At 43.8% G+C, this 23,984-nt stretch overlaps 1 protein-coding gene and 1 pseudogene across 2 annotated transcripts; both read right to left on the reverse strand.

Moving 5' to 3' along the window:
• Nucleotides 1–3,332: 3,332 nt before the first annotated feature.
• On the reverse strand, nucleotides 3,333–5,928 carry LOC109764798 (F-box/LRR-repeat protein 14-like; annotated as a pseudogene).
• A 6,871-nt stretch (nucleotides 5,929–12,799) lies between these two features.
• LOC109764794 (probable protein phosphatase 2C 27) lies at nucleotides 12,800–16,755 on the reverse strand. 2 transcript variants are annotated; one of them, XM_020323575.4, is made up of 4 exons: nucleotides 16,343–16,755; nucleotides 14,368–14,592; nucleotides 14,066–14,277; nucleotides 12,800–13,705 (listed from the first exon to the last, which is right to left on the reverse strand). In XM_020323575.4, exons 1-4 carry the CDS (start codon nucleotides 16,394–16,396, stop codon nucleotides 13,138–13,140), a joined length of 1,059 nt encoding a protein of 352 aa, XP_020179164.1. In that variant the 5' UTR covers nucleotides 16,397–16,755; the 3' UTR covers nucleotides 12,800–13,137. The 2 variants fall into 2 exon arrangements, with proteins under 2 accessions (XP_020179164.1, XP_073358632.1); XM_073502531.1 differs by lacking the exon at nucleotides 16,343–16,755 and adding an exon at nucleotides 14,996–15,085.
• Nucleotides 16,756–23,984: the final 7,229 nt, after the last annotated feature.

Consider the following 23,984-nt stretch of genomic DNA (forward strand, 5'->3'; position numbering starts at 1 on the left):
GAAACTTCGTTGTATTATATAGATGGAGCAAGCATAACAAAAATATGTGAACTTCTATTCATGTGTATAGTCTCCTGCTTCCTTCACTCACATCTACTTATGGTCCATCCGGCTGTCACGATTAATTGGTGTTTGGTCTTAATCATATCAAATACTCCCTCTATAACTTAATGTAAGACGTTAGGCTTAGGCAGTATGTGCGTTGGTGAATCAGCTACTGACCAATGCATGAAGCATGAGAGCCATGAAGCACTGTACTATAATTGATCATGCTTATAATGCTACCTACAAATGTTTTTTAACTGTCGGCACTTAAACCTATGAGACCACACAGTAAGCCAACAATGGTATTTGTGATATTGACCAAGGTAACTAGGTCGACCTGACGAAATACTAAAATACGCATTGTGATAAGAAGGCTTATGTAGATTGGAGATTCGGTACATGGTCCGATGAGAACAAGGGAGCAGCGAGCGCTCAAGCTAGAAACTGCAGAAAGAAAGACAAAGGCGCATCGGTGCTGTGAAACTCTACCAGACTTGACAGAGGAACTGCAGGCAGCTGTGTTGTGGCTCTGGCCCTTGCGTGGAGGATGGAGATGAACATCTCAAGATGACGCAACTACTTTCACCATTGCGGTAGACCGCTACTCGCTGCTACGTCCATCGCTGGAGACTCTACATTGGTAATTCAATTGATTACCACAGTACCAAATATATGTTGCCGCTAGATTACCGATGTCTCCCAGTCCTAATACATCATGTATACCACGATATGCATGGATACATGTGACTTTGGTCCATTTCTTTATACTCTGAATTTTGATTCATTTGTTGTACTGCTGGCTAAGTAAGGTTGTTGCTCTATTATATAGCCCCTCCTTGATCTCTATTGATGTACAAGTATTGTACTAGTACTGGCCAAGGTTGTTGTGCCAATTATCACTTTCAGTTTCCATGATTCGATATTGTACCAGTTGATAGGTAGCACATGGCATGCATATTACTGTGGCCCATCGTTCTAATGCCATGAGATTCACGATACGTACGCATGCGCGGTAAATAAGAGATGGTACCGTGTTTGGTAATGCAAAAATCACTGACCCTTGTGTCTTCATTAATATGATTGCCAGATAGCCAAGTGATTGGACTATTTTGCAGAAAAAGCAGGGAAATCGAAGAAATCTGGAGTGGGTGGTAAGAATGCCAGAGTAGGCAGTAAATGAAGTCTTTCATGAAATTCAAGGTTGACGATTTGGTGTTCTCCGGATAGAGTGACGATCTGGGGAAGTCAGCATGTGCGAGGACCCTGATGGAGAAGCTCCTTTTGGGTATTTGCTGTATAGTTTGCTTTGCTCAATGTAATGGCTGGCAATGTACTTTGCTTTCCCCCCTATTGTCATAGTTAGTTGGTTGATTGTACTATTAGTATAAGCAGGGTCTCAAACATTTCCTGGGCATCTGTTGATTGTGATCTGAAGTCCCAGGTGGATTTCCCAGGTCATGGTCAGCTTGCTGCTTGTAAGGTGCTCTAGGATATTTAGTTTGTGTTGCCTTTTAATTCCTGTTTACTGTACTAATTGTGTTCATATGTGCAATGCATGATGTTCTACAAGTAGCCAGAAGAAAGAACATGTTCCTTTTCTTTACTGTGCCAACTTCTACAGTACAAGAGAACCAAAGTAGTATTTGCAAGAATCGGATACAACCAGAAAGCAGTGAACTGAAGTGACGCGGTTGGAGATCACATGGCACCTCCAGCCATATAGCAACTATTTATGGACGGGCATGCCGCGATGAAACAATCGAATCGGATCCTCGGCAAAAAAACCAACGAGCCCGAGTCGACTTCGTTTCTGAAGATCATTACATTTCCCCAATCAATTGAGATTACGACAGAAGGTCGAGCCCTGCAGCTCTGGTTATCAGCCGATTGTGCAACTAGAAGAACCTGTTACTCATTTCAAATCTGAAGGCCCAGACAACTACACAGGAAAGGGGTGTCATATTTGGTCTCCATGAAAGGAGCTCAGTGCCCCCCTTGTTGTGACTTTAAGAAACAATGTAAAGACAATATAAATACCCAAAACAACTGTCATTCAAAAGTCGCAACGCGTTAAAATCCTGACAAATTCCTGAGGTGCTTATAAAGTCTAAAATGACCTCAGAGTATCATATATACTCCCTCAGTCCCAACAAATCAGCTACACTTATTTTCAGACAGAGGGAGTATATATATATATATATATATATATATATATGGAAAATCCATCCTACCATCCGGTGGTAGTTACCCCACATATCTCATATACTATCAAGTGGTACTATATATACTATTTTATTATTTTAAATATGTTCATATACTATATCTAAGATATTTCAAAACAAGTTACGTGAAAAAATTGCATATGAGCCCATAATTTTTGTTATATTTATGAAATACGTACATATTTGTATGTAAAAAAGAGCATACTCAAAAAATGGTACATACTACCTAATCATTGTTATATACTACATACTACACGTACATACTCTCGGTTTTGACAGATACTATATACAACATACAAAACGCAAGTGGTGGTAACTACCACTGCTATATATGCAGCAACAAAAACTAGGAGTAGTTAAATTCTGCAACTACATGCAGCAACAGAAATTAAAAGCCGAAGATTACTTCTGAGACTGAGACAGATTGAGCTTCATCCTTTTAGGCTGTCGTGGCTCTCAATCTCTGCGGAGTAGTGAAATGATTTGGCAGCCCCCTGGACACCGTCCTGAGAGATCTGACGGCACCCTATAAAAGTCAGGGACACCGGCTTCTGCCAACGTACCAGTGCAACCATTCCATTATCTGTCACTTTCTTGCATTTGCGGAGTGTGACCTTGTTAAGAAATTTTCTTGTGATGCAGAAACTACTGCATTTCACAAGCAACCCAAAATAACCTGCTATTGCTTCCTACTGTTCTACGCCGCGCAAAAGCCGGCCTCAACCGACTTTTTACAAGGGAAATGAAGTATTTCCAACAGTCAGATATATATATATATAGTGAGGTTTCTGAAGATCATTGCATCTTGCCTTCTCCAGCGGTTCCAGTCGATTGAGATTATGAGTTTAGCACCCAAGATGGAGCCCTGCAGCTCCGGTTATCACTCCTCAGATCTCGTAGGAAGACACAGCGAGCTCTGCAATGACAATGTGAATACATGAAAGGAGCTCTCCGCCCCTTTCCTCTTCTTTTAAAGAAGCAATGTGAATACATTATAAATACGGAAAACAACCGTCATTTAAAGTCCCACGACATGCAAGAATTTGACAAGAATAGGGAAATAAATAGAAAAAATAACCTTCATTCCAAGCCTAGCGAGACGGAAGAATTTGAGAAACTCATGAGTTGCTAACAGTCTAAAATAATAACCGAGGCATTGGAGTTGTGCCACACGAAAATGTGAACGCGTACATCTGTCCTCTAGTTACTTTCATGATACTGTAACTACTAAAACTCCATATACTGAATCCGCATTCCTTTTAAGCTGCCAAGGTTTTCAATCTCTGCCGAGTAGCGAACTGTTTCGGCAGCTCCCTGAATGCCCTCCTGAGAGATCTGACAGCAGCCTATAACCATCAGTGACTCCAACTTATGAGAACGTACGAGTGCAGCCATTCCATCATCGGTCACGCTGCTACATCAACGTAGCGTGAGGTGACTCAAACAAGGAGCCTGAGCAATGAGATCCATCCCAGCATCAGTTATAGACTTGCAATGCACGAGCTCGAGTGTCTCCAGAAACTGTGAGGATGAGAGGCCCTTCATCCCCTCGTCACGGAAAATGGTGGCACCGTTTAGCACAAGAGCACGAATCGGACAGGATTGGATGAGTGCTACAATACCCTCTTGTGTAAAGCCTATATCTGTTGGCCGACGGACAGAGCAAAATGCGAATGTGAGCTCAACAACCTGAAGCATAGGGCAGCTGAGTGCTAGAGCCTTAAGGCTAACATCAGTCAATGCCGTCCTAAACTCATAATCTTCACAATGCAGAGGGATGAGTCGAAGTGAGATGCTTTTAAGGTCGCTACAATTCTGGAATAGTGCGATCATCTCACTCTCACTTAGACCAATAACGTACTCCAAATAAAGTGTCTCCAATGCTTTGCACTTCCCCAGGAGAAAACGAAGTCCAATTTCTGGCTGAGTTATAATATGAGCCAATCTAAGATCCTTCAAATTATCACAGCAGATGTCATAGCTATATGGGTAGCCAGACACGTAGGAGGAATCGTGGGCCCCCATCTCAACGTAATTTCCATTAATCTCGAACTCAAATTTTTGGAGATTCGCCCATCCTGGACCAAATTCTAGGAGGTCATACTGGCAGATTCCATCGCAATCCTTTACAACAAGTTCCCGTAACGATCCATACCTCCCAAGGTACTCCAGCCACTTCATCTTGTCTACTGCCGTACAGTCAACAAGGTGGAGAACCGAAAGATACCTGCAACCAACCGCCACCCGTAAAATCCCAGTAGAAGTTACTGCTGGTGCATGGTTCAGCCTGAGGGACCTCAAATTTTCGATCTCAGCTAGATAATAAAGACCAATGTCATCGATGTATGAGCAGAAGCTTAAAGCAAGATCAGACAGTGAGTGGCAGCGAGATGATAGAACAAGGAGGCCTTGGTTTTTCAACTGGCCCCCATCACTTGGCCCCCATCACTGGGCTTCCATTCAGAATAATTGATCTCTACTTTTGTCAAATTGGGGAACCGGGAGAACAGCGATACCAAGGCATCTGTCCTAGGGTTGAGTCCACAGCCAACATGGATAGCATCCCTATGCTCCGCCTCGATGGTGCAGAGCTGCTTCGACACGAGGGAAAGAGAATTACGATCACTTGTCTTGGTAACCCTCTTGACGATCTCTGCAAGCAGTGCCTCTGGGAGACCCTCCATTGAGAATCTCCGTGGCATGACTTGGGAATCTCAATGCTCGGCACGGCGCTGAAGTTAAAATATTATTATCAGAATGGAACACATCAAGATAATAATCAGATAATAGCTGCTAAAACTCATGTAAAGGAAACATTGATGAGGCTTTGAACGGCTATGTATCTTCTGAAATATTCGTGCGGTAATCTTCACACTGAACCCTAACTGAGAACTGAGTCATAGCCCAGTGGTAGGGGCATTGTGGTGTATGTCCCTACCGAGTAGGATTCGAGTCCTGTGACGAGCGCTGGTGTCTCACAATGACTTAATAAAATTATACAGGGCAGCTCCCCCTTCAGACTCAATTTGTTCCACGGTCAATGATGATAGCACCTATCTGTATCTGAACTTCTGAATCGTGGAACAAAAATAGTTCCTTGATTATTTGTAGCTAACAGCACCGTATATGTTGATGTATCTAACGAATCAAATGAGCATGTTATGAATTTTAGACGCTCCGGAACATCTGCTACTAACAAGAACAAACTTATCCACTCCTGCATTCCGCACACATCCAAAGTTCCAGAGCAGGTTCATACATAAATGGGCCAGTGGCAGTACCAGACCAAACTGCAGGAATTAAGTCAGACCTAGACACAACACTGTCATGGAATCAACAGAGCCAAGTGCAGGAAACAGAGACTGGATAGCGGAATCAACAACACTAACTAAGCGCGGTGCAGCAATGGAGTTCACCTAGGCGGTGCCCTCGGCTGGCTCTGCTCAGTCATGGTCGCTCTGCTCAAAACTCAAAAGGGGAAAGGAATCGACCCGAATCCGTACCGCAGGGGATCAAGGAATGCCGGCGTCGGCAGGGGAGGACCGAGCGGAGGCGGCGTCGATCGTGGGGTGGTCTGGGATTGGGTGGCGGCCGGCGGCAGGAAACCTCCGCCGCGATCTCCCGGCGCTTTTTTTTTAGGGATTCTCGCGGCGCCTTGGAGGAGGACTGGGGGAGTGGCGAAGAAAGAAGAGAAGATGCCTATGTGGGCTTCAGGGCAGAGCCTTGGGCCGGGCCGTGCTCAACAGAAGCCTCCGTCCCTGACATGATACTGGCCCAAATAAGTCTTACTTTGTAAAAAAAATCCCTTTAGCAGTGAGCACTTGTTAAAAAAAAAGCAGAGCACTGCATCTGTATTTGACAAGAAAAGATCATTAACCAGTAGCTTAATTTGTTCATCCATAGGTCAGATATGCAGAGCCAAGAAACACCACCAGGGGCAAATCAACGAACACAAGCGTGATCCATTTTACCGTCAAATTTCAGAGTATCTTCTACCACCCACCCCACCAGAGAAGCACCGATTCCAGAGCAGAACCAAGTTTTCTTTCCATCCATCCATCCACACAGAACAAAACACTTAAAAAGAAAGTCAGTCAAAGAGCACAAATCCTTTTCCACAGAAAAGACCAGCAAAGGCGTCAAAGTAGAATAGCATTATTCTTCTGGATAAAGGCTCGCTCAATCATCGTCACCATCTCATTCACTGCCCCACTGTTACCGGTGAGCGGTGAATCAGAATCCACGACGCAGCATTATTCTTCTGGATGAAGCTAAGCTAGGGATGCAGCTAGGATCGACGGAAATTAGAGTGTACGTATGTTCCAACGAGCTGATATTTTCGTCTGAATAAACGATCTCTATCTAGTACAGTATCTCCGATGATACATCTTTCTGGCCGGCGCCGATCGATCTCACGCCGTCCCCCGTCCCATCCCGCCCGTCGCCGTCGCCAACTTTTCGCGCGGCTGGAGCTGGAGAAGGAAGGCGGGGCCCGCACGGCACCTCCACCGGAAAATCCCCGTCGGTGGCTGCGTAGGCGCTACGTAGTGCGGGCGGATCGCATATACCCTGCGTAGCGTTGCGCCCTGAAAAAAGAGAAGGGGACGACCCATGCTGCACAAAATATCAGCCCGATTTTTCCCGATCGTCCCAGCCATGAAATGAGCCGAGCCGAGCCGAGAAAGGGTGTCAAGCTGGCCGGGATTTCTGTGGTGATCGCGGGGTGCAGGCGAGGCGTGAAGTGTGAACCGGCGGTAAGCTGGGAATCTGCCGCTGACACGCCACGATTATAAAACCCAGACGTATTTGCGGCCGCAAATTTGAAGTTTCTTTTCCTTCGGAGTTGAGTTGGATGGTGGCCGTCCTTTTTGCCCGGGCTAGCCTCACAAGTCATCATCTCCGTCAAAGTGATCAGTCTGATGTGACACGGACCGACCAACGGTTCTACTCTTGACAGTGGTTATGGTGTAATTTTGAACTGATCTCCAGAACGTCCAGAAAATGTGTAGTAAGCACGCACATTTGCTGCAAGGAATGGCCAGGTGATGGGCGCATAAAAAATGTTTGGACTGGAGATGGATATGGATTGGATGGAGGCGACCAAATGTACAGTGTCAATTCAATTGCTGGGTGTAGTGGAACGCCCATGACCGAAAGGGCGCCAAAAGCAGCATTGACTTGAAAAGGTCTTGCACTCATCTTTTGGGCTGTCCATCCCGCAGGTATGTGCAATGTACTCCACGTACTATGCATGTTCCTTCGTCCGCACGGTTGCGTGTGCGCCTCTATGCTGGAAGAGTTCACTGGTACCTCACAAGAAGGTGCAAATGAGACTTCGTCCACGGGAGTAATCAGAACACACGCAACCAATAAGAACACCGCACTGGTATTCAATCAAGATATAAGCTCAATTGGGCGTATTATTTTAACGAGGTTGCCCCTTACCTACACGCTTCAAAATTGAGGGGAAAATACACCCATCAATTTTGGCTGTCGCAGAAGTTCATTACTCAACCGTGGACTCGAAAATTCTTTCTGTTTTAAAATAAACTATTCAAACATTTTTTACATTATCCTTTGATCATGTTTTATGCGGTTTTCAACTATCTTGGACGAAGGTGGTTGAGAACGGTTATCACTCACTAATAGAAAACAGGGCTTTGGTCACAGGGCAGTATTCACATTAGTCCCGGTTCAGTCACGAACCGGGACTAATGTGAGCATTGGTCCCGGTTCGTGCGGCTAAGGCATTAGTCCCGGTTCACCTAGGCCCTTTAGTCCCGGTTGGTGCCACGAACCGGGACTAAAGGGTGCGATACCGGTTGGTGCCACCAGGGGAACCCCGTTAAACATTTTCAAAATCCTCAAAAACCTAACAAAAAAAAGTTACGGGGCTTTTAAGATCTAGAGTGGAAAAAAATCGAAAAAATTTCAAACTTACTAGTGGCGCACAGAAAAAAATATAGTTTCAAATTTTTTTTGGAAAAAATCTGGTCAAATCTGGTCAAACTGTGGTCAAACTAATTATTCTAGAATATTAGTGTTACTAAATAATTATTTCAGTTTTTTTGAATTTTGGTCAAATCTGGTCAAACTGTGGTCAAACAATGGTCAAACTAATTATTCAAGAAATATTAGTGTTACTAAATAATTATTGTTTTTCAAAACTATAGTTTCAAACTCAAACAGTGAAATGTGTCACTTCATGCTCAAGCTAAATTCCTGAGGGTTAATAGGATTGACAACTTACTATTGTCAGGAAAACAACAAGTGCAGACTTGGAAACGAGGGAGAACAGAACCCGGAAATTAAGCGTGAGAGGATGGGTGACCGTCCGGGAAGTTAGATGATTTGGAATGATGAGGGGTGATTAGAGATTAGAGGATAAATTGAGCAGTGATGAGGGGTGGTGATTAGAGATTAGAGGTTAAAATAATTCAGAAATTTGAAAATCAAAAAGAAATTCAAAAAAAAATTCAAAAAAAATCATAAAATTTCCTACCAACCGGGACTAAAGGTGGAGCTCCACGTGGCCGCGGCCTTTAGTCCCGGTTCGTGTAAGAACCGGGACTAAAGGGGAGAGGCATTAGTAACAACCCTTTAGTCCCGGTTCAAAAACCGGGACTAAAGGGCCTTACCAACCGGGCCAAAAGCCCCTTTTTCTACTAGTGACTTATACACGTCAACTGCTTGTTAGAACCAATTATGAGGAGACTTGGTGTCAGGTGCTTCAGAACTATGCAAGGGTTCAATGACAACAGCTATGACTTCATGACACTAGTTGCTCCTTAGGGGCACGTGCACAAGGGCTTTCCGGCTGTCATCGAAAAAATCAAGCCGACTTCAGTAGGAGAGTGGCGACAGCGGTGCATCGGTCGCTCGTTCTGACGATAGTAGTGGTCGTCTGTTGACCTTGGAATCAAGATGTATTTTTTATTATTTTTGAGATGTTGTGTATTTTTGGTGAATTTTTATAATAGATCTCGTCATTTTCACACACAAAACAAGAATGAGGATTTTATAAGAAAAAAAAAACCCAAAAAAATATAGAGCAACTGAAAAATAATATGAATTACCAGTAATAAACTAACACAAAACTTCAACTATAAAATGCAAATAAAATAGCCACAAATGAATATAAGGGTTGAACACAACAGTTAACATCTCAAAACTCCAGTAGATATGGTAGCGAGGGCATCCATAAGGAAAATAACGCACACCATTCTTAAAAAAAAAACCCACACCTTGTATTATCATACGGGGCTAGAAGCCGCTTCCTATTTTTGATATTTTGAGAAGGGCTTTGATAGAATTATTATCGAGTCCGATTGCCTTGAGGTCATTGAGATTATGAATGAAGGAGGTTTCTCATCAACAATATTTTGAGGATGTTTGTACTCAGATTACTACTAGCTAGTTCCAGCTTCAAGAATGAGAAATTTGGTGGGAAGGATATATTTTCTTGGATGACATGGAAAAAACGAAGGGGTGTCGACCTATTGGTGGGAGTGGTGAGTGATTTGTCCCCAACTCCAGCTTCTAAAGTTTTTGAAGCAAGAGCTTCACAAAAACAGGGAGTTGTGCCGAGATTCTAGTTTTTTTCGGAGAGACATATTGTGGAGCTACCCTATTTGACTTGTGTTTTCCGGAGCGGAGTTAAAGTTTAAAGAGCGAAGTAGTCCCAAACAAGCATTAGTAAAGTAGAAATCTCGTTTTGTAATAGAGATGCCAATTTTGTTGCTCATGGCTTAGCTAGGGACGCCAACCACAATCACAATGCTTGGGTTGATGAACCTCCTAGTTTTATTATTTCCTTGCTTGTGAATGATGTAACGACTATTTGATAGCGATAATGTGAGCTATGATGGCATTCCTTAAAAAAAGGGCTAGAAGCCACCTCACATCTTACTACTCGAATTACATTGAAGGCCTAGTAAACAAAGTAAAATTGCAACAAGGTCTCTAAATGAGACATGTGCAATAAAATTAACACACATCATAAAAGAACAACTTGAGTTGCCAAGATAGCATCAACAGGCCACGAGTTCACCATGGCATCTTGCCGTTGACTAAGAATGAAACCAACCATTGTTGTCACCGGCAAGGCGAGGGCCAGAGCATACCAAGTATTTTTGGAAATGGAGGGAGAACCGGTCTCGGGAGCCAAAGGTAAAGCATATCGCCATGCTCAAGAGGCCACCAAACCATGCCGCCAAAACCAAGGATGAAGACGGAGCACGTGCACCGACGAGCCGAATCAACTGTCTTAGGCAGGGCACACCTATAGAGACCTAAAGTTCACTTATGCATATCAACTTTGAGTTACCACTAAAGTTCACTTATGTATTTTATACTTCAGAATTGGTTGTCTTTTAAACCGAACTATATTTTTCCTCTTCTAAAACACAATTGAACTATCATGTAAGTAGAATAATTATATGGGGAAGTGTTAAATGGAAAACATTTTCTCGTTTATGATTGAATGTTGTGGCGGTTCTTTTCTCATGCATGCACGATTGCATATTGAGGTGAGCCTTATTCCCTTCGTAATTATCTGGTGAAGTGTTATATGCTTACAGATAAATAAGTGAGTGGGATGACTCTTTTAGGTATATATATAGGATTTGTATCTGTATGACTCTAAATATTTTTTAAAAATCTACTAATTCAGAAATAAACAATGCTATTTTATTAGATTGTTATGAGCCATGGTATGTTGAATGTATTCTCTACTTGCACACTTTAGAATGTTTTACTCAATCTAATCCCTACATTCCATTGGTTTTTTGGATATCTTTAGATTTTTTGGATTCGTTTTTCTGAATGCCATGACAAGATTTGAGTTTTTGGAAAGCATAACGTCCTTCTTTTTTCTCCGGGGGTTTCTCAAAATGTCAAAAAATGTATATGTTTCTATTCATTTGAACATGTTATTTGCGTGACAAGGTGAAGTCTTGCCACGTGTCTTGGGAACGGACTTAAGACTGCTCGGGATAAGATCAATCATCGGAACGGTAAAGCAGAGTAGTATGGCAATACATTGCTAAAACAAACAAAAAAGGTGTATGGCATACATAGTAGAATGCTAAGCAAGTGCTCGAGCAGCGGAGCGTGTGTGGTGTGTGGTGCCTCGAGAAACCGCGCGCGTCCTCTCGAACTCGATGGACAGGGGTCTGGCGATGGAGCTGTCGTGCACTTCCGCACTGGACTGGACGTCAGGAGTGAGCAGGAAGCAAACGTGTCGTCGCCAAAACGAATTAGCTAAACACAAGCAAACGTGTCGTTGCCAAGGCGGCGGCGACAAACGGATCGATCACAGGCAGCTTAACAAACAAGCAAACGTGTCGCAGGCATAGCCCCGCCCTCCTCGCTTCGCCGGTGCCGTGTCGAGCCGAGCCGGTAGTAAAAACACGCGGACCGACTCGGCCCGCTACGTGTCCCGCCCCATCCACCCGACCCGCGCCTCCTCCTTGGCGCGCACGCGTACGTGTCTCCCGCCTCCCGCGCGTCACCCGCGACACGCGCTGCGTCCGCCAGACGACGATCGATGCCTGGACGACGGGGCCAGCCCAATCCGCTCCCCGCCGTCAACCTTGGCCGGAACGGAATAGTCGAATGCCAGTGTTATGTTTAATCGCGTCTGCCTTTGCCTTGGGTACGTGTGCGCGCCGCTCCCGCTGACGCCGATGCTGACGAGTGAGCTCTTGGGCGTTGGGGTTGAGCAGGTCCGGTGGTGGGGCGGAGTGACGCACCGCCTTTCCCTTTCTTCCCATCGACCGGCGGTGGTTCGGTCTCGGTGGTTGCGTCGTCCACATCCGATCCGATCCGATCCTTTTCCCTCGTGCTCTTCTTCTTCCGTCCGTCCGTCCGTCCGTCCGTCCGTCAATGATGGAACTTCATGCTTTGGATGGTAGTTTTTGCACACACAAAAAAGAACTCCAAAAAATACCTAGGAAGAAAGAAACCACAATACTTAAAACTCCAAAAAATGTGCAATGTTCGTGGTTGAACAAATTTGTTTAGCACTCATGTCAAATCATGGCCACGTCCATCACCAAAATCTTTGTTCAATTTACTTGCTTGTTTTCTGTTTGATACTGCATTATAGTTTCCGTTAATTTTACTTGCTTGTTTTTTGTTTGATACTGCATTATTTTTTTGTTTGATACTGCATTATATTTCCCGATAATTTTACTTGCTTGTTTTCTGTTTGATACTGCATCATAGTTCCCGTCAATTTTACTTGCTTGTCTTTTTTTGATACAGCATTATAGTTTCCGTGAATTTTACTTGCTTGTTTTTTTTATACACCATTATTGTATAAAACCACAATACTTATTTTGAGAGTTTGAGAGGGAGGGAGTAGTTTCTCGTTGTATTCCAAGTAGTGGATGATGGATAACAATACTTAAAACATAGCAATTAAACAAATGATCAAATATAACAGGACTTAAACAGGGGGGAAGAACACATCTCATCTTATCAGTGATCAACAAGGTGGTGGTTCATCACATCACATGAGACAACTCAAGTTACACTGATACAATAGCAATAACCAGAGAATGGTTTCTTTTACAGACAAAACTTAAACAGGGGGAACAACACATCTCATCATCTCATAATGAGCCTCAAAGCCCCCTGGATGCACGCTACTGACTCCCTTACCACCCTAATTAAGCTCCCAACTTATATTTACAGGTGCCTCACGATTCACAATGGCGGGTGAGATCTTCTTCAGGTTCGTTGGTTTTATTCCCAGGTAACAATAGAGCCACAAACTGGCATGTCGACGACGACGGCGGATCGGTACTTACAGTTGACACTCAACAATGCAGAAGAAGGCGGCGGCGACAATGGCGCGCCGCCGAGATCACTGGCCTTCCAGGAGCACCCTGAGGCTATGGAGCCCCTCGGCCGAGATGCTCCGCTCGACCCTGCCCGTCCTGTTCACCCTGATCTGGGGAGGGGCCTCCTGGTGGAACGAGACCATGACCGCCGTCAGGTTGTCGGTGGCGCCCCGCCGGATCGCCTCCTCCACGATCTCCTTGCAGCACCGCCGGAGGTCGTTGTGGTCCTGGAGCCTCCGCCGCGCAAAGTCCACCGAGTTCTGGTTGGAGAAGTAGTCCCAGATGCCGTCGCTGCCGATGATGAGGAACTCGTCGTCCTTGGTCAGCGTGATCATCTTGAGCTCCGGCTCGGCGCTCAGCGGGCCTCCGGGCTCGCCCATCTCCTTGAGGCCATCGAGATGCCAGTCGCCGAGCGCTCTGGTGACCGCTAGCTGGCCATTCAGATAGCCGTCGTCGACGTAGCCGCCTAGGGATTCAACTCTCTTTCTTTCATTCAGGCAGCAGGCCCTGTGGTCCTTGGACATTTCGATTGCGGCGCCGCGCCGGGAAAGGACAGCTCGGCAATCGCCAGCATTTGCGACCAGAAGAGACCTGCACAAGACATGCAAACAATCAGCATTGCTGGTCACTCAATAACAGAGCAGCCTGCAGCTATGGAGTACTGATGCCAACTCTGATGAGCCATACTGGCATTGGCATATTATAACACAAAGCATGGTAGCAGTATCACAAGAGGTCCTAGTGCAAGTGCAGCAATTTAGAGAAATTTAATAACCTTAGTCTAAAGCATGTTGTGATTTTTTGAATTATGATGCATAAGTTTGAAAGCAGCTTTAGGAACAAGTCAACCTAGTGTCAACTCCAGTACTCGATTGCATTACGATTTTCTGGTCATCAATGAAATGAAAATACTAAACTAAGAGCCAGGATTGCAGGTCACAGGAACAGTACCTCCCAAAAATCATTGCTGTAAGTGCAGTTGTTCCAGAAGAAAGCCCATCCTGGACAGAGCACTTCTCTGCAAACTGACTGTCAGTTTGCACAAACGACCTCCTGACTGCCTTCTCAAGCTCAAGAGGAAAAGCAGCATCTTCCACGATGACCCGCGGCAAGTTGTCGCGAACATACTGCGCGGCATCTTTTCCACCATGTCCATCAAACACCTGAGAATCGTAAGGACATGGTGATGTCAGGAAAGAGAACATTAACTATCAAGCTGAACAACCAGATTTGAGAAGTGAATAAGCAATTACCCCATAGAAGGAAATAACTTCATCATCCACCATGTTGTACCCAAAGTTCTTGGCTAGGTTGGGGATGCAGACATGCGCATCTTCCATGTAATCACGGCCACCAATGTCAGACCAGTCCCCTGATCGGATAGCTGGGACAAAATTGTGCCAGCTCTCTCCAATCCCAGCCACCATCTTGGTTTGCTTGAAATCAATGGACACTGTGTTTTCACAGACTCTCTCCATCTGCACATTACCAAATTAACAGAAGATTAGATCACGGCAGTCTTCTGATTAAGAAACAAGGTACTGCATCAGCTTTGAAAAAAATATAGCAGAGAAAATTTAGGACAATGATACAAAGGGTGTACTCAGGTTAAAAGAATCTATCTTCCCAAGTTTTTAACCCTGTCAACAACTCTACAATAGCTTAAATAACGTCGCCACCATCCATCACATAGAGAGTGGATGATTTGCAGGCTTGCAGCAACACTAATCCACCTAGCTGAAAGGGACGTACAAACAGAAGCCCAATTCGGTCAAGTCGGCGACAGACGGCAATCCCTTATTCGAAGAAGAATGCCACGAGCAGCCATTTCGAGTGTGGGCAATCATAAACAAAACCCCGCAAAAATGCACACGAACGCACTGACAAAACCACAAGCCGCAAGCCCCAGAAGGTGCTACTGACTAGCCGAGGAATGTCAAGCTTCCAGGTGTACATTCTTGAGCACCACCCCACAGCCCACTACCTGCCTGCATTGCAACCCATAATTGCAAGCTAAAGGGACAAAGGGACCCCATGATTATGTAATTCAGACCTAGAAAGGCACGTAGATCACTAGGAAATTGCCAAAGACGTGTCGTCCCAGCACGAAAAAGGCCAGCTTTTCCTTGGCCTCAATGCAGAAAGGGGTACAGCACTATCTGAACTTTACCGGCGCTGACTGTTCTACATGTAAAGACTAAAGAACACAGATGATGATGATGGATGATGGATGATTACCATTTGTTGAACCAAAAATGTTTCCCCAACACTTATTAAGAAGATATAAAGGACACCCATCCTTTGGTGCTACAATTTAATAACCTCAATTAGAGAAATAAAGGAAGCAGAGCACTGCTAGTAGTGAACTTTGCAGACGTTGATTTTTATGAACATTTCAGTTTGTCCTACTTTCAGACGCAAATATCTTTCCTTGTCACAGGAGATGAGATGGAGATATCTCTGTGGCAGAAGACGAGAGGATATCGAGCAATACACGTCGACTGGAAATCCGACATGACGATTTTGATCACAGGATGAGAAGCACCGCATAAGAACAACAATGCACATGCAGAAGCAGACATGGGGCATGACATCCGCCGAGCCAGGACAACAAAAAAGATTTCGCTTTTGCGGCACGCCGCCCCGGCTAGCTTAATCCCAGCTAGAAACTTCTCGGCCGCCGAACAATTCAAGGCATATCTCTCTGTTCACACCTTCCACACGAGGGAGATATAATAATAATACAGTAGTAATATATATTTGCTAATAATATTAATAATAGGATAATATATTACTACTACTAGTATTCTTGCTAATAAAAGATAAGATAATGGGAGTAGTTCATTAATTCCAGCTGCAATAAGTAAACTAGTGCTAAATAATCTGTGCTACTACTTGGCTCTGGATTTTTCAGGGAAAGGGAAGGGGAGAAACGGAAGCATTCGCGCAGCACGCAAAGTGTGTGCACGTTTTTTCCTTCTTCTTCTTCTTCTCCTCGACTAATCGACCATCCAGACCGAGGCAACAAACACGCACGAATCAAGGACGAAAGGAGAAAGAAAGACCTCTATTTTGACCTCATGTTCTCGCGGCGGACAGAAAAACCACTGATTTCAGCGAGCGAAATCCGAACACGAACGAACATCGCAAGAAACAGAAAAGAAAAACAGAGTCAAATCGAATGGGCGTAGAACAGGGGAGGGGAGGGGAGGGAGGGGGTTTACCCACCGCGAAATCTGCCGGCCTCTCGATCTGCGCGTCCTCGAATCCCTCCACGCACATGTCCGGTTCGCCGCCGCCGGTGAGTTCTTCTTCTTCCCGACCTCTCGCTCTGGCTCCCGCGTTCGCCCTGTTACTCTGCCTCACGATTGGACTCGAACTGCCGCCGCAGGTTCCGGTGAAGAAGGATTGAAGGATTGAAGGGGGAGTGGGACGCGACCGAGACCGGGACGGGCTTGGAATCGGAGCAGAAGATTCGCGGGAATATCTCTCTAAGCTAGCTCTCTGTTTCGATCGGGGGTAGGAAAAGGAAGGGAAGGCGGAGGCGGATGTGGGATTTGCTGCTGGTTTCTTTCTCTTCTCTCTTCTGTCTTCTCTGTTTACGGAGACGGGGAGGGGAGAGAGGGGAGAGGAGGTATTTATCCGAGTCGAGGGACGAGAGGCCGGGGGGAACACGTGCTGGTTAGAGCCCGCGGCGGGCCATGCGTTTTTTCTTTTTATTTCTTTTTTTTGCCATCTCGTTTTATTTATTTCTGTTTTTTAATTACCCCGTGGAGCTCGTTTTTCACTCGGGGGAGAAAAATGTTTGCCACGCTCATGCTGTCCAAAACAAGAAGAAAACATGTTTACCGCGCTCGTTTATTTTTTTTATCTAGAGAAGATGATTGGTTAGAGCGTATGGTTTTTGTGCGTATGGCCACCTATCTATGGGTTTCTTAATTGTGAAGTGAAATAGGTGTACAAGTTAGATTAAACTTGGTTAATTCTCGCCTAGACGAGAATTAGCATATTCGAAGAAAGATGTATCTACGTGCGCGTGTCATTCATAATACCCTAAATGTATGTTAAAGATGAAAAGAGTATAGAAGCCGTCCACGACATCGCATTACGAATGGTGCCGCCAAGCATCCACCGGACTAAAAGTAGATACTGGATAAACCCTCCACACAAACAACCTTCTAAAGAAGCACCCACAGATCACCGCATAACATGCCCGCCGTGCACGAGGCATTGCCTTCCTCATCACTTGATTGGGAAGGTGGGCTTCAAGAGGAGATGCATTGTTGCAGACGGTGTCGTTTCGATGCCTCCAAATGTCACAAATAACGTTCGGTGCAAAGAAACAAAAATCCTCGGAAGGATGAGGATGACCGACGTGGAGTAGTAATCCTTTCGTGGGTGCCGTCTAGGATGTGAGAACAGTCTCTAGGTTCTTCTAGAAGAAAGCATACTTCTAAAATATGTATAAGCATGTGTATCATGTATCAAAGCGAAACAAATGGTATGTAAGCCGTCCACACTACAACATGGCATCACAAAACGCTACCACCAAGCGTCCACCGGACTAAAAGTAGCTACTCGACAAACCCTCCACTGAAACAACGCTCTAAAGAAGCCCCGCAGATCACCGCATAGCATGCCAGCTGTGCACGAGGCAGTGCCTTCCTCATCACTTGATTGGGAAGGTGGGCTTCATGACAAGATGCATTTTTGCAGACGGTGTCGTTTCGTTGCTTCCAAATGTCCCAAATACCGTTCGGTGCGAAGAAACAAAAATCCCTGAATGGATGAGGATGAGCGTGGTGGAGTGGTAATCCTTTCATGTGTGTCGTCCATGATGTGAGAACTGTCTCTAGGTTCTTGTAGAAGAAAGCATACTTCTAAAGTGTGTATAAGCATGTGTATCATGTATCAAAGCAAAAGAATGGTATGTAAGTCGTCCACACTACAACATCGCATCACAAAACGCTACCACCAAGCGTCCACCGGACTAAAAGTAGCTACTCGACAAACCCTCCACTGAAACAACGCTCTAAAGAAGCCCCGCAGATCACCGCATAGCATGCCAGCCGTGCACGAGGCAGTGCCTTCCTCATCACTTGATTGGGAAGGTGGGCTTCACGACGAGATGCATTGTTGCAGACGGTGTCGTTTCGTTGCTTCCAAATGTCCCAAATAACGTTTGGTGCGAAGAAACAAAAATCCTTGGAAGGATGAGGATGACCGACGTGGAGTGGTAATCCTTTCGTGGGTGCCATCTAGGATGTGAGAACTGTCTCTAGGTTCTTCTAGAAGAAAGTATACTTCTAAAATATGTATAAGCATGTGTATCATGTATCAAAGCGAAACAAATGGTATGTAAGCCGTCCACACTACAACATCGCATCACAAAACGCTACCACCAAGCGTCCACCGGACTAAAAGTAGCTACTCGACAAACCCTCCACTGAAACAACGTTCTAAGGAAGCCCCGCAGATCACCGCATAGCATGCCAGCTGTGCACGAGGCAGTGCCTTCCTAATCACTTGATTGGGAAGGTGGGCTTCACGACGAGATGCATTGTTGCAGACGGTGTCATTTCGTTGCTTCCAAATGTCCCAAATAACGTTTGGTGCGAAGAAACAAAAATCCTCGGAAAGATGAGCATGACCGACGTGGAGTGGTAATCCTTTCGTGGGTGCCGTCTAGGATGTGAGAACTGTCTCTAGGTTCTTCTAGAAGAAAGTATACTTCTAAAATATGTATAAGCATGTGTATCATGTATCAAAGCGAAACAAATGGTATGTAAGCCGTCCACACTACAACATCGCATCACAAAACGCTACCACCAAGCGTCCACCGGACTAAAAGTAGCTACTCGACAAACCCTCCACTGAAACAACGTTCTAAGGAAGCCCCGCAGATCACCGCATAGCATGCCAGCCGTGCACGAGGCAGTGCCTTCCTCATCACTTGATTGGGAAGGTGGGCTTCACGACGAGATGCATTGTTGCAGACGGTGTCATTTCGTTGCTTCCAAATGTCCCAAATAACGTTTGGTGCGAAGAAACAAAAATCCTCGGAAGGATGACCATGACCGACGTGGAGTGGTAATCCTTTCGTGGGTGCCGTCTAGGATGTGAGAACTGTCTCTAGGTTCTTCTAGAAGAAAGTATACTTCTAAAATATGTATAAGCATGTGTATTGATGTCTACTACGCAACCTTCTTTTTGTAGACTCGTTGGGCCTCCAAGTGCAGAGGTTTGTAGGACAGTAGCAAATTTCCCTCGAGTGGATGACCTAAGGTTTATCAATCCGTGGGAGGCGTAGGATGAAGATGGTCTCTCTCAAACAACCCTGGAACCAAATAACAAAGAGTCTCTTGTGTCCCCAACACACCCAATACAATGGTAAATTATATAGGTGCACTAGTTCGGCGAAGAGATGGTGATACAAGTGCAATATGGATGGTAGATATAGGTTTTTGTAATCTGAAATTATAAAAACAGCAAGGTAACTAATGATAAAAGTGAGCGTAAACGGTATTGCAATGCTAGGAAACAAGGCCTAGGGTTCATACTTTCACTAGTGCAAGTTCTCTCAACTATAATAACATAATTGGATCATATAACTATCCCTCAACATGCAACAAAGAGTCACTCCAAAGTCACTAATAGCGGAGAACAAACGAAGAGATTATGGTAGGGTACGAACAACCTCAAAGGTATTCTTTCCGATCAATCCATTGGGCTATTCCTATAAGTGTCACAAACAACCCTAGAGTTCGTACTAAAATAACACCTTAAGACACACATCAACCAAAACCCTAATGTCAGCTAGATACTCCAATGTCACCTCAAGTATCCGTGGGTATGATTATACGATATGCATCACACGATCTCAGATTCATCTATTCAACCAACACATAGAACCTCAAAGAGTGCCCCGAAGTTTCTACCGGAGAGTCAAGACGAAAACGTGTGCCAACCCCTATGCATAGGTTCATGGGCGGAACCCGCGAGTTGATCACCAAAACATACATCAAGTGAATCAATAGAATAACCCATTGTCACCACGGTTATCCCATGCAAGACATACATCAAGTGTTCTCAAACCATTAAAGACTCAATCCGATAAGATAACTTCAAAGGGAAAACTCAATCCATTACAAGAAAGTAGAGGGGGAGAAACATCATAAGATCCAATTACAATAGCAAAGCTCGCGATACATCAAGATCGTATCACCTCAAGAACACGAGAGAGAGAGAGATCAAACACATAGCTACTGGTACATACCCTCAGCCCCGAGGGTGAACTACTCCCTCCTCGTCATGGAGAGCGCCGGGATGATGAAGATGGCCACCGGTGAGGGATCCCCCCTCCGGCAGGGTGCCGGAACAGGGTCCCGATTGGTTTTTGGTGGCTACAGAGGCTTGCGGCGGCGGAACTCCCGATCTATTCTGTTCCCCGATGGTTTTAGGGTATATTGGTATATATAGGAGGAAGAAATACGTCAGGGGAGCCACGAGGGGCCCACGAGGGTGGAGGGCGCGCCCCTGCCTCGTGCCTTCCTCGTTGATTCCCTGACGTGCACTCCAAGTCCCCTGGATTGCTTCCGTTCCAAAAATAACTTTCCCGAAGGTTTCATTCCGTTTGGACTCTGTTTGATATTCCTTTTCTGCGAAACACTGAAACAAGGGAAAAACAGAAACTGGCACTGGGCTCTGGGTCAATAGGTTAGTCCCAAAAGTAATATAAAAGTGCATAATAAAGCCCATAAAACATCCAAGATGGATAATATAATAGCATGAATACTTCATAAATTATAGATACGTTGGAGACGTATCAGCATCCCCAAGCTTAATTCCTGCTCGTCCTCGAGTAGGTAAATGATAAAAGAAAGAATTTATGAAGTGTGAATGCTAGCAGGTGCATAAGTTTGATCAATGATAATTTCAATCACCTTTTCTAGCATCATTATATGTCATAAGAGTACCTCAACTCATAGAACTTTTCATGATCAAGTAACAAACTATTCACATGTTAAAGTATAGATCATAAACTTTCTTGAAAACTAACAAACCGTGTTATTAGTCATCAAACAATTACAATTCATCTTATTTTCAGGAAGAGTCTATGTCAGAGCTTCGATTCAGCAAACTTCACATACTGAGCTATCATTTAGTCTTCCATGATTGGTACCACTCAAAGCATATTTTTAGAACAAATAGTATTCATCGAACACAGAGAAAGATAGGGGCTTAATGTTTCGCCTCCCAACCTTTTACCTCAGGGGTAATGTCAACAGTAATAATTCATGCTCAAATATATTTGAATGGCCATATATGCCTAGATCTTTCCATCACATGATGCTTGCCAACTAAAGAGTAGGTTGGAATGAGAAGGAATACTACTGACTCTTGCATAAATGTAAAAGATTGGCCCTTCGCGGAGGGAAGCAGGGATTTGCAGAGGTGCCAGAGCTCGAAGAAAAAACAGAGATGAAAATAATTTTGAGAGGTATGCTTTCATTGTCAACATAACGACCAAGAGTTCCCAATATCTTCCATACTACATACATTATAGGCGGTTCCCAAACAGAAAGGTAAAGATTTTTACTCCCCCTCCACCAACAATCATCAATCCATGGCTTGCCCGAAACAACGGGTGCCTCCAACTAACATCAAACCTGGGGGAGTTTTGTTTGCAATTATTTTTGATTTGATTTCGATCTTTTGATCATGGGACTGGGCATCCCAGTTACCAGCCATTTTCTCGTGAATGATGAGCGGAGTCCACTCATCGTGAGAATAACCCACCTAGCATGGAAGATACTGCTAGCCCCTAGTCGCTACTTGAGCGATTCGGGCATACAAAACAGATTATTATTTGAAGGTTTAGAGTTTGGCACATGCAAATTTACTTTGAACGGCAAGTAAATACCGCATATAGGTAGATATGGTGGACACTCATGGAAGAAACTTGGTTCAAGGATTTTGGATGCACAAGCAGTATTCCCGCTTAGTACAGATATTTTGGCTAGCAAAGGATTCTAAACAACAAGCACCACATGTTAGAGGATCCATAACAATATAGCTTCTATACAAATATACCCAATCATAACTCATTATGTTTTCTTCCTTGTCCAACTTCAACTAATTTGCTCAGGTTTGAAAATAATTAATGGGGCTCACAATCATAGAAGATGTCCAAGATAGTATATTTATATGTGAAATCTCTCTTCCTTCAATATTCTTTCATGAATTGTTCAAGTGACCAATACAATGTTTGCTAACCTTCAAAAAATTTACCACCTCTACTTCTTATATGTGAAGGCATTACTCCCCATGGGAAAGGCATATGAAACATATATAATTTCAGATTTATGACATTCAAATAATTCAACCATTTACTCATAGGATATAAGTGAAGCACACGAGTAAATGACAAACTACTCCAAATAGATATAAGTGAAGATCAATGAGTAGTTAAATAATTATGTAGCTATGTGAAGACTCTCTCTCATTTAAGAATTTCAGATCTTGGGATATTATTCAAACAGCAAGCAAAACGAAATAAAACAACATTTCAAGGATAGCACTCATCATGTGAAGAAGCAAAAACTTAGGCTCAACCGATACTAACCGATAATTGTTGAAGAAGAAAGGTGGGATGCCTACAGGGGCATCCCCAAGCTTAGATGCTTGAGACTTCTTGAAATATTATCTTGGGATGCCTTGGGCATCCCCAAGCCTGAGCTTTTGTGTCTCCTTAATTCCTCTCATATCACGATTTCCTAAATCTCGAAAGCTTCATCCACACCAAACTCAACAAGAACTCGTGAGATAAGTTAGTATAAACCAATGAAAAAAAACCTTATCATACTCTACTGTAGCAAATCACTAAAATTATTATTCAAAATTGCATACTAAATGCCTCTGCATATTTAATAGTCTTATCCTCAAATAAAATCATTAAACAAGCAAACATATGCAAACAATGCAAACATAACAGCAATCTGCCTAAACAGGATAGTCTGTAAAGAATGCAGCAAGATCCATACTTACCTAGCTCCAAAAATTATGAAAGAAAATTCCCACTATAGTAAATTTCTCAGAGCTTATTATGCAAAAGGTTTCAACATTTTATCACATTCTGACTTTTCTAGGGAATTTTTGCAACAGCGGTAAACTTTCTGTTTTGAAACAGCAACATGTATACTTGCAAAATAAGCATGGTAAAAGCTATCCTTGACATTTTTATTGAAAATAGAGATGCAAAACATTATTAAAAATAACAGCAAGCAAATACTAACAAAATAAAATTACTCTCCAAGCAAAACACATATCATGTGGTGAATAAAAATATAGCTCCAAGTAAAGTTACCGATGAACGAAGACGAAGGAGGGGATGCCTTCCGGGGCATCCCCAAGCTTAGGCTTTTGGTTGTCCTTGAATATTACCTTGGGCTGCCTTGGGCATCCCCAATCTTAGGCTCTTGCCACTCCTTATTGCATAGTCCATCGAATCTTTACCCAAAACTTGAAAACTTCACAATACAAAACTTAAGAGAAGATCTCGTAAGCTCCGTTAGTATAAGAAAATAAATCACCACTTTCGGTACTGTAATGAACTCATTCTAAATTCATATTGGTGTAATATCTACTGTATTTCAACTTATATATGGTTCATACCCTCCGATACTACTCATAGATTCATCAAAATAAGCAAACAACACATAGAAAACAGAATCTGTCAAAAACAGAACAGTCTGTAGTAATCTGTATCAATCGTATACTTCTGGAACTCCAAAAATTCTAAAATAAATTGGTGGACCTGAGGAATTTGTCTAGTAATCATATGCAAAAAGAATCAACTAAATATCACTCT

This window comes from Aegilops tauschii, chromosome 6, assembly GCF_002575655.3.
Source record: "Aegilops tauschii subsp. strangulata cultivar AL8/78 chromosome 6, Aet v6.0, whole genome shotgun sequence".
NCBI classification, from domain to species: domain Eukaryota; kingdom Viridiplantae; phylum Streptophyta; class Magnoliopsida; order Poales; family Poaceae; genus Aegilops; species Aegilops tauschii.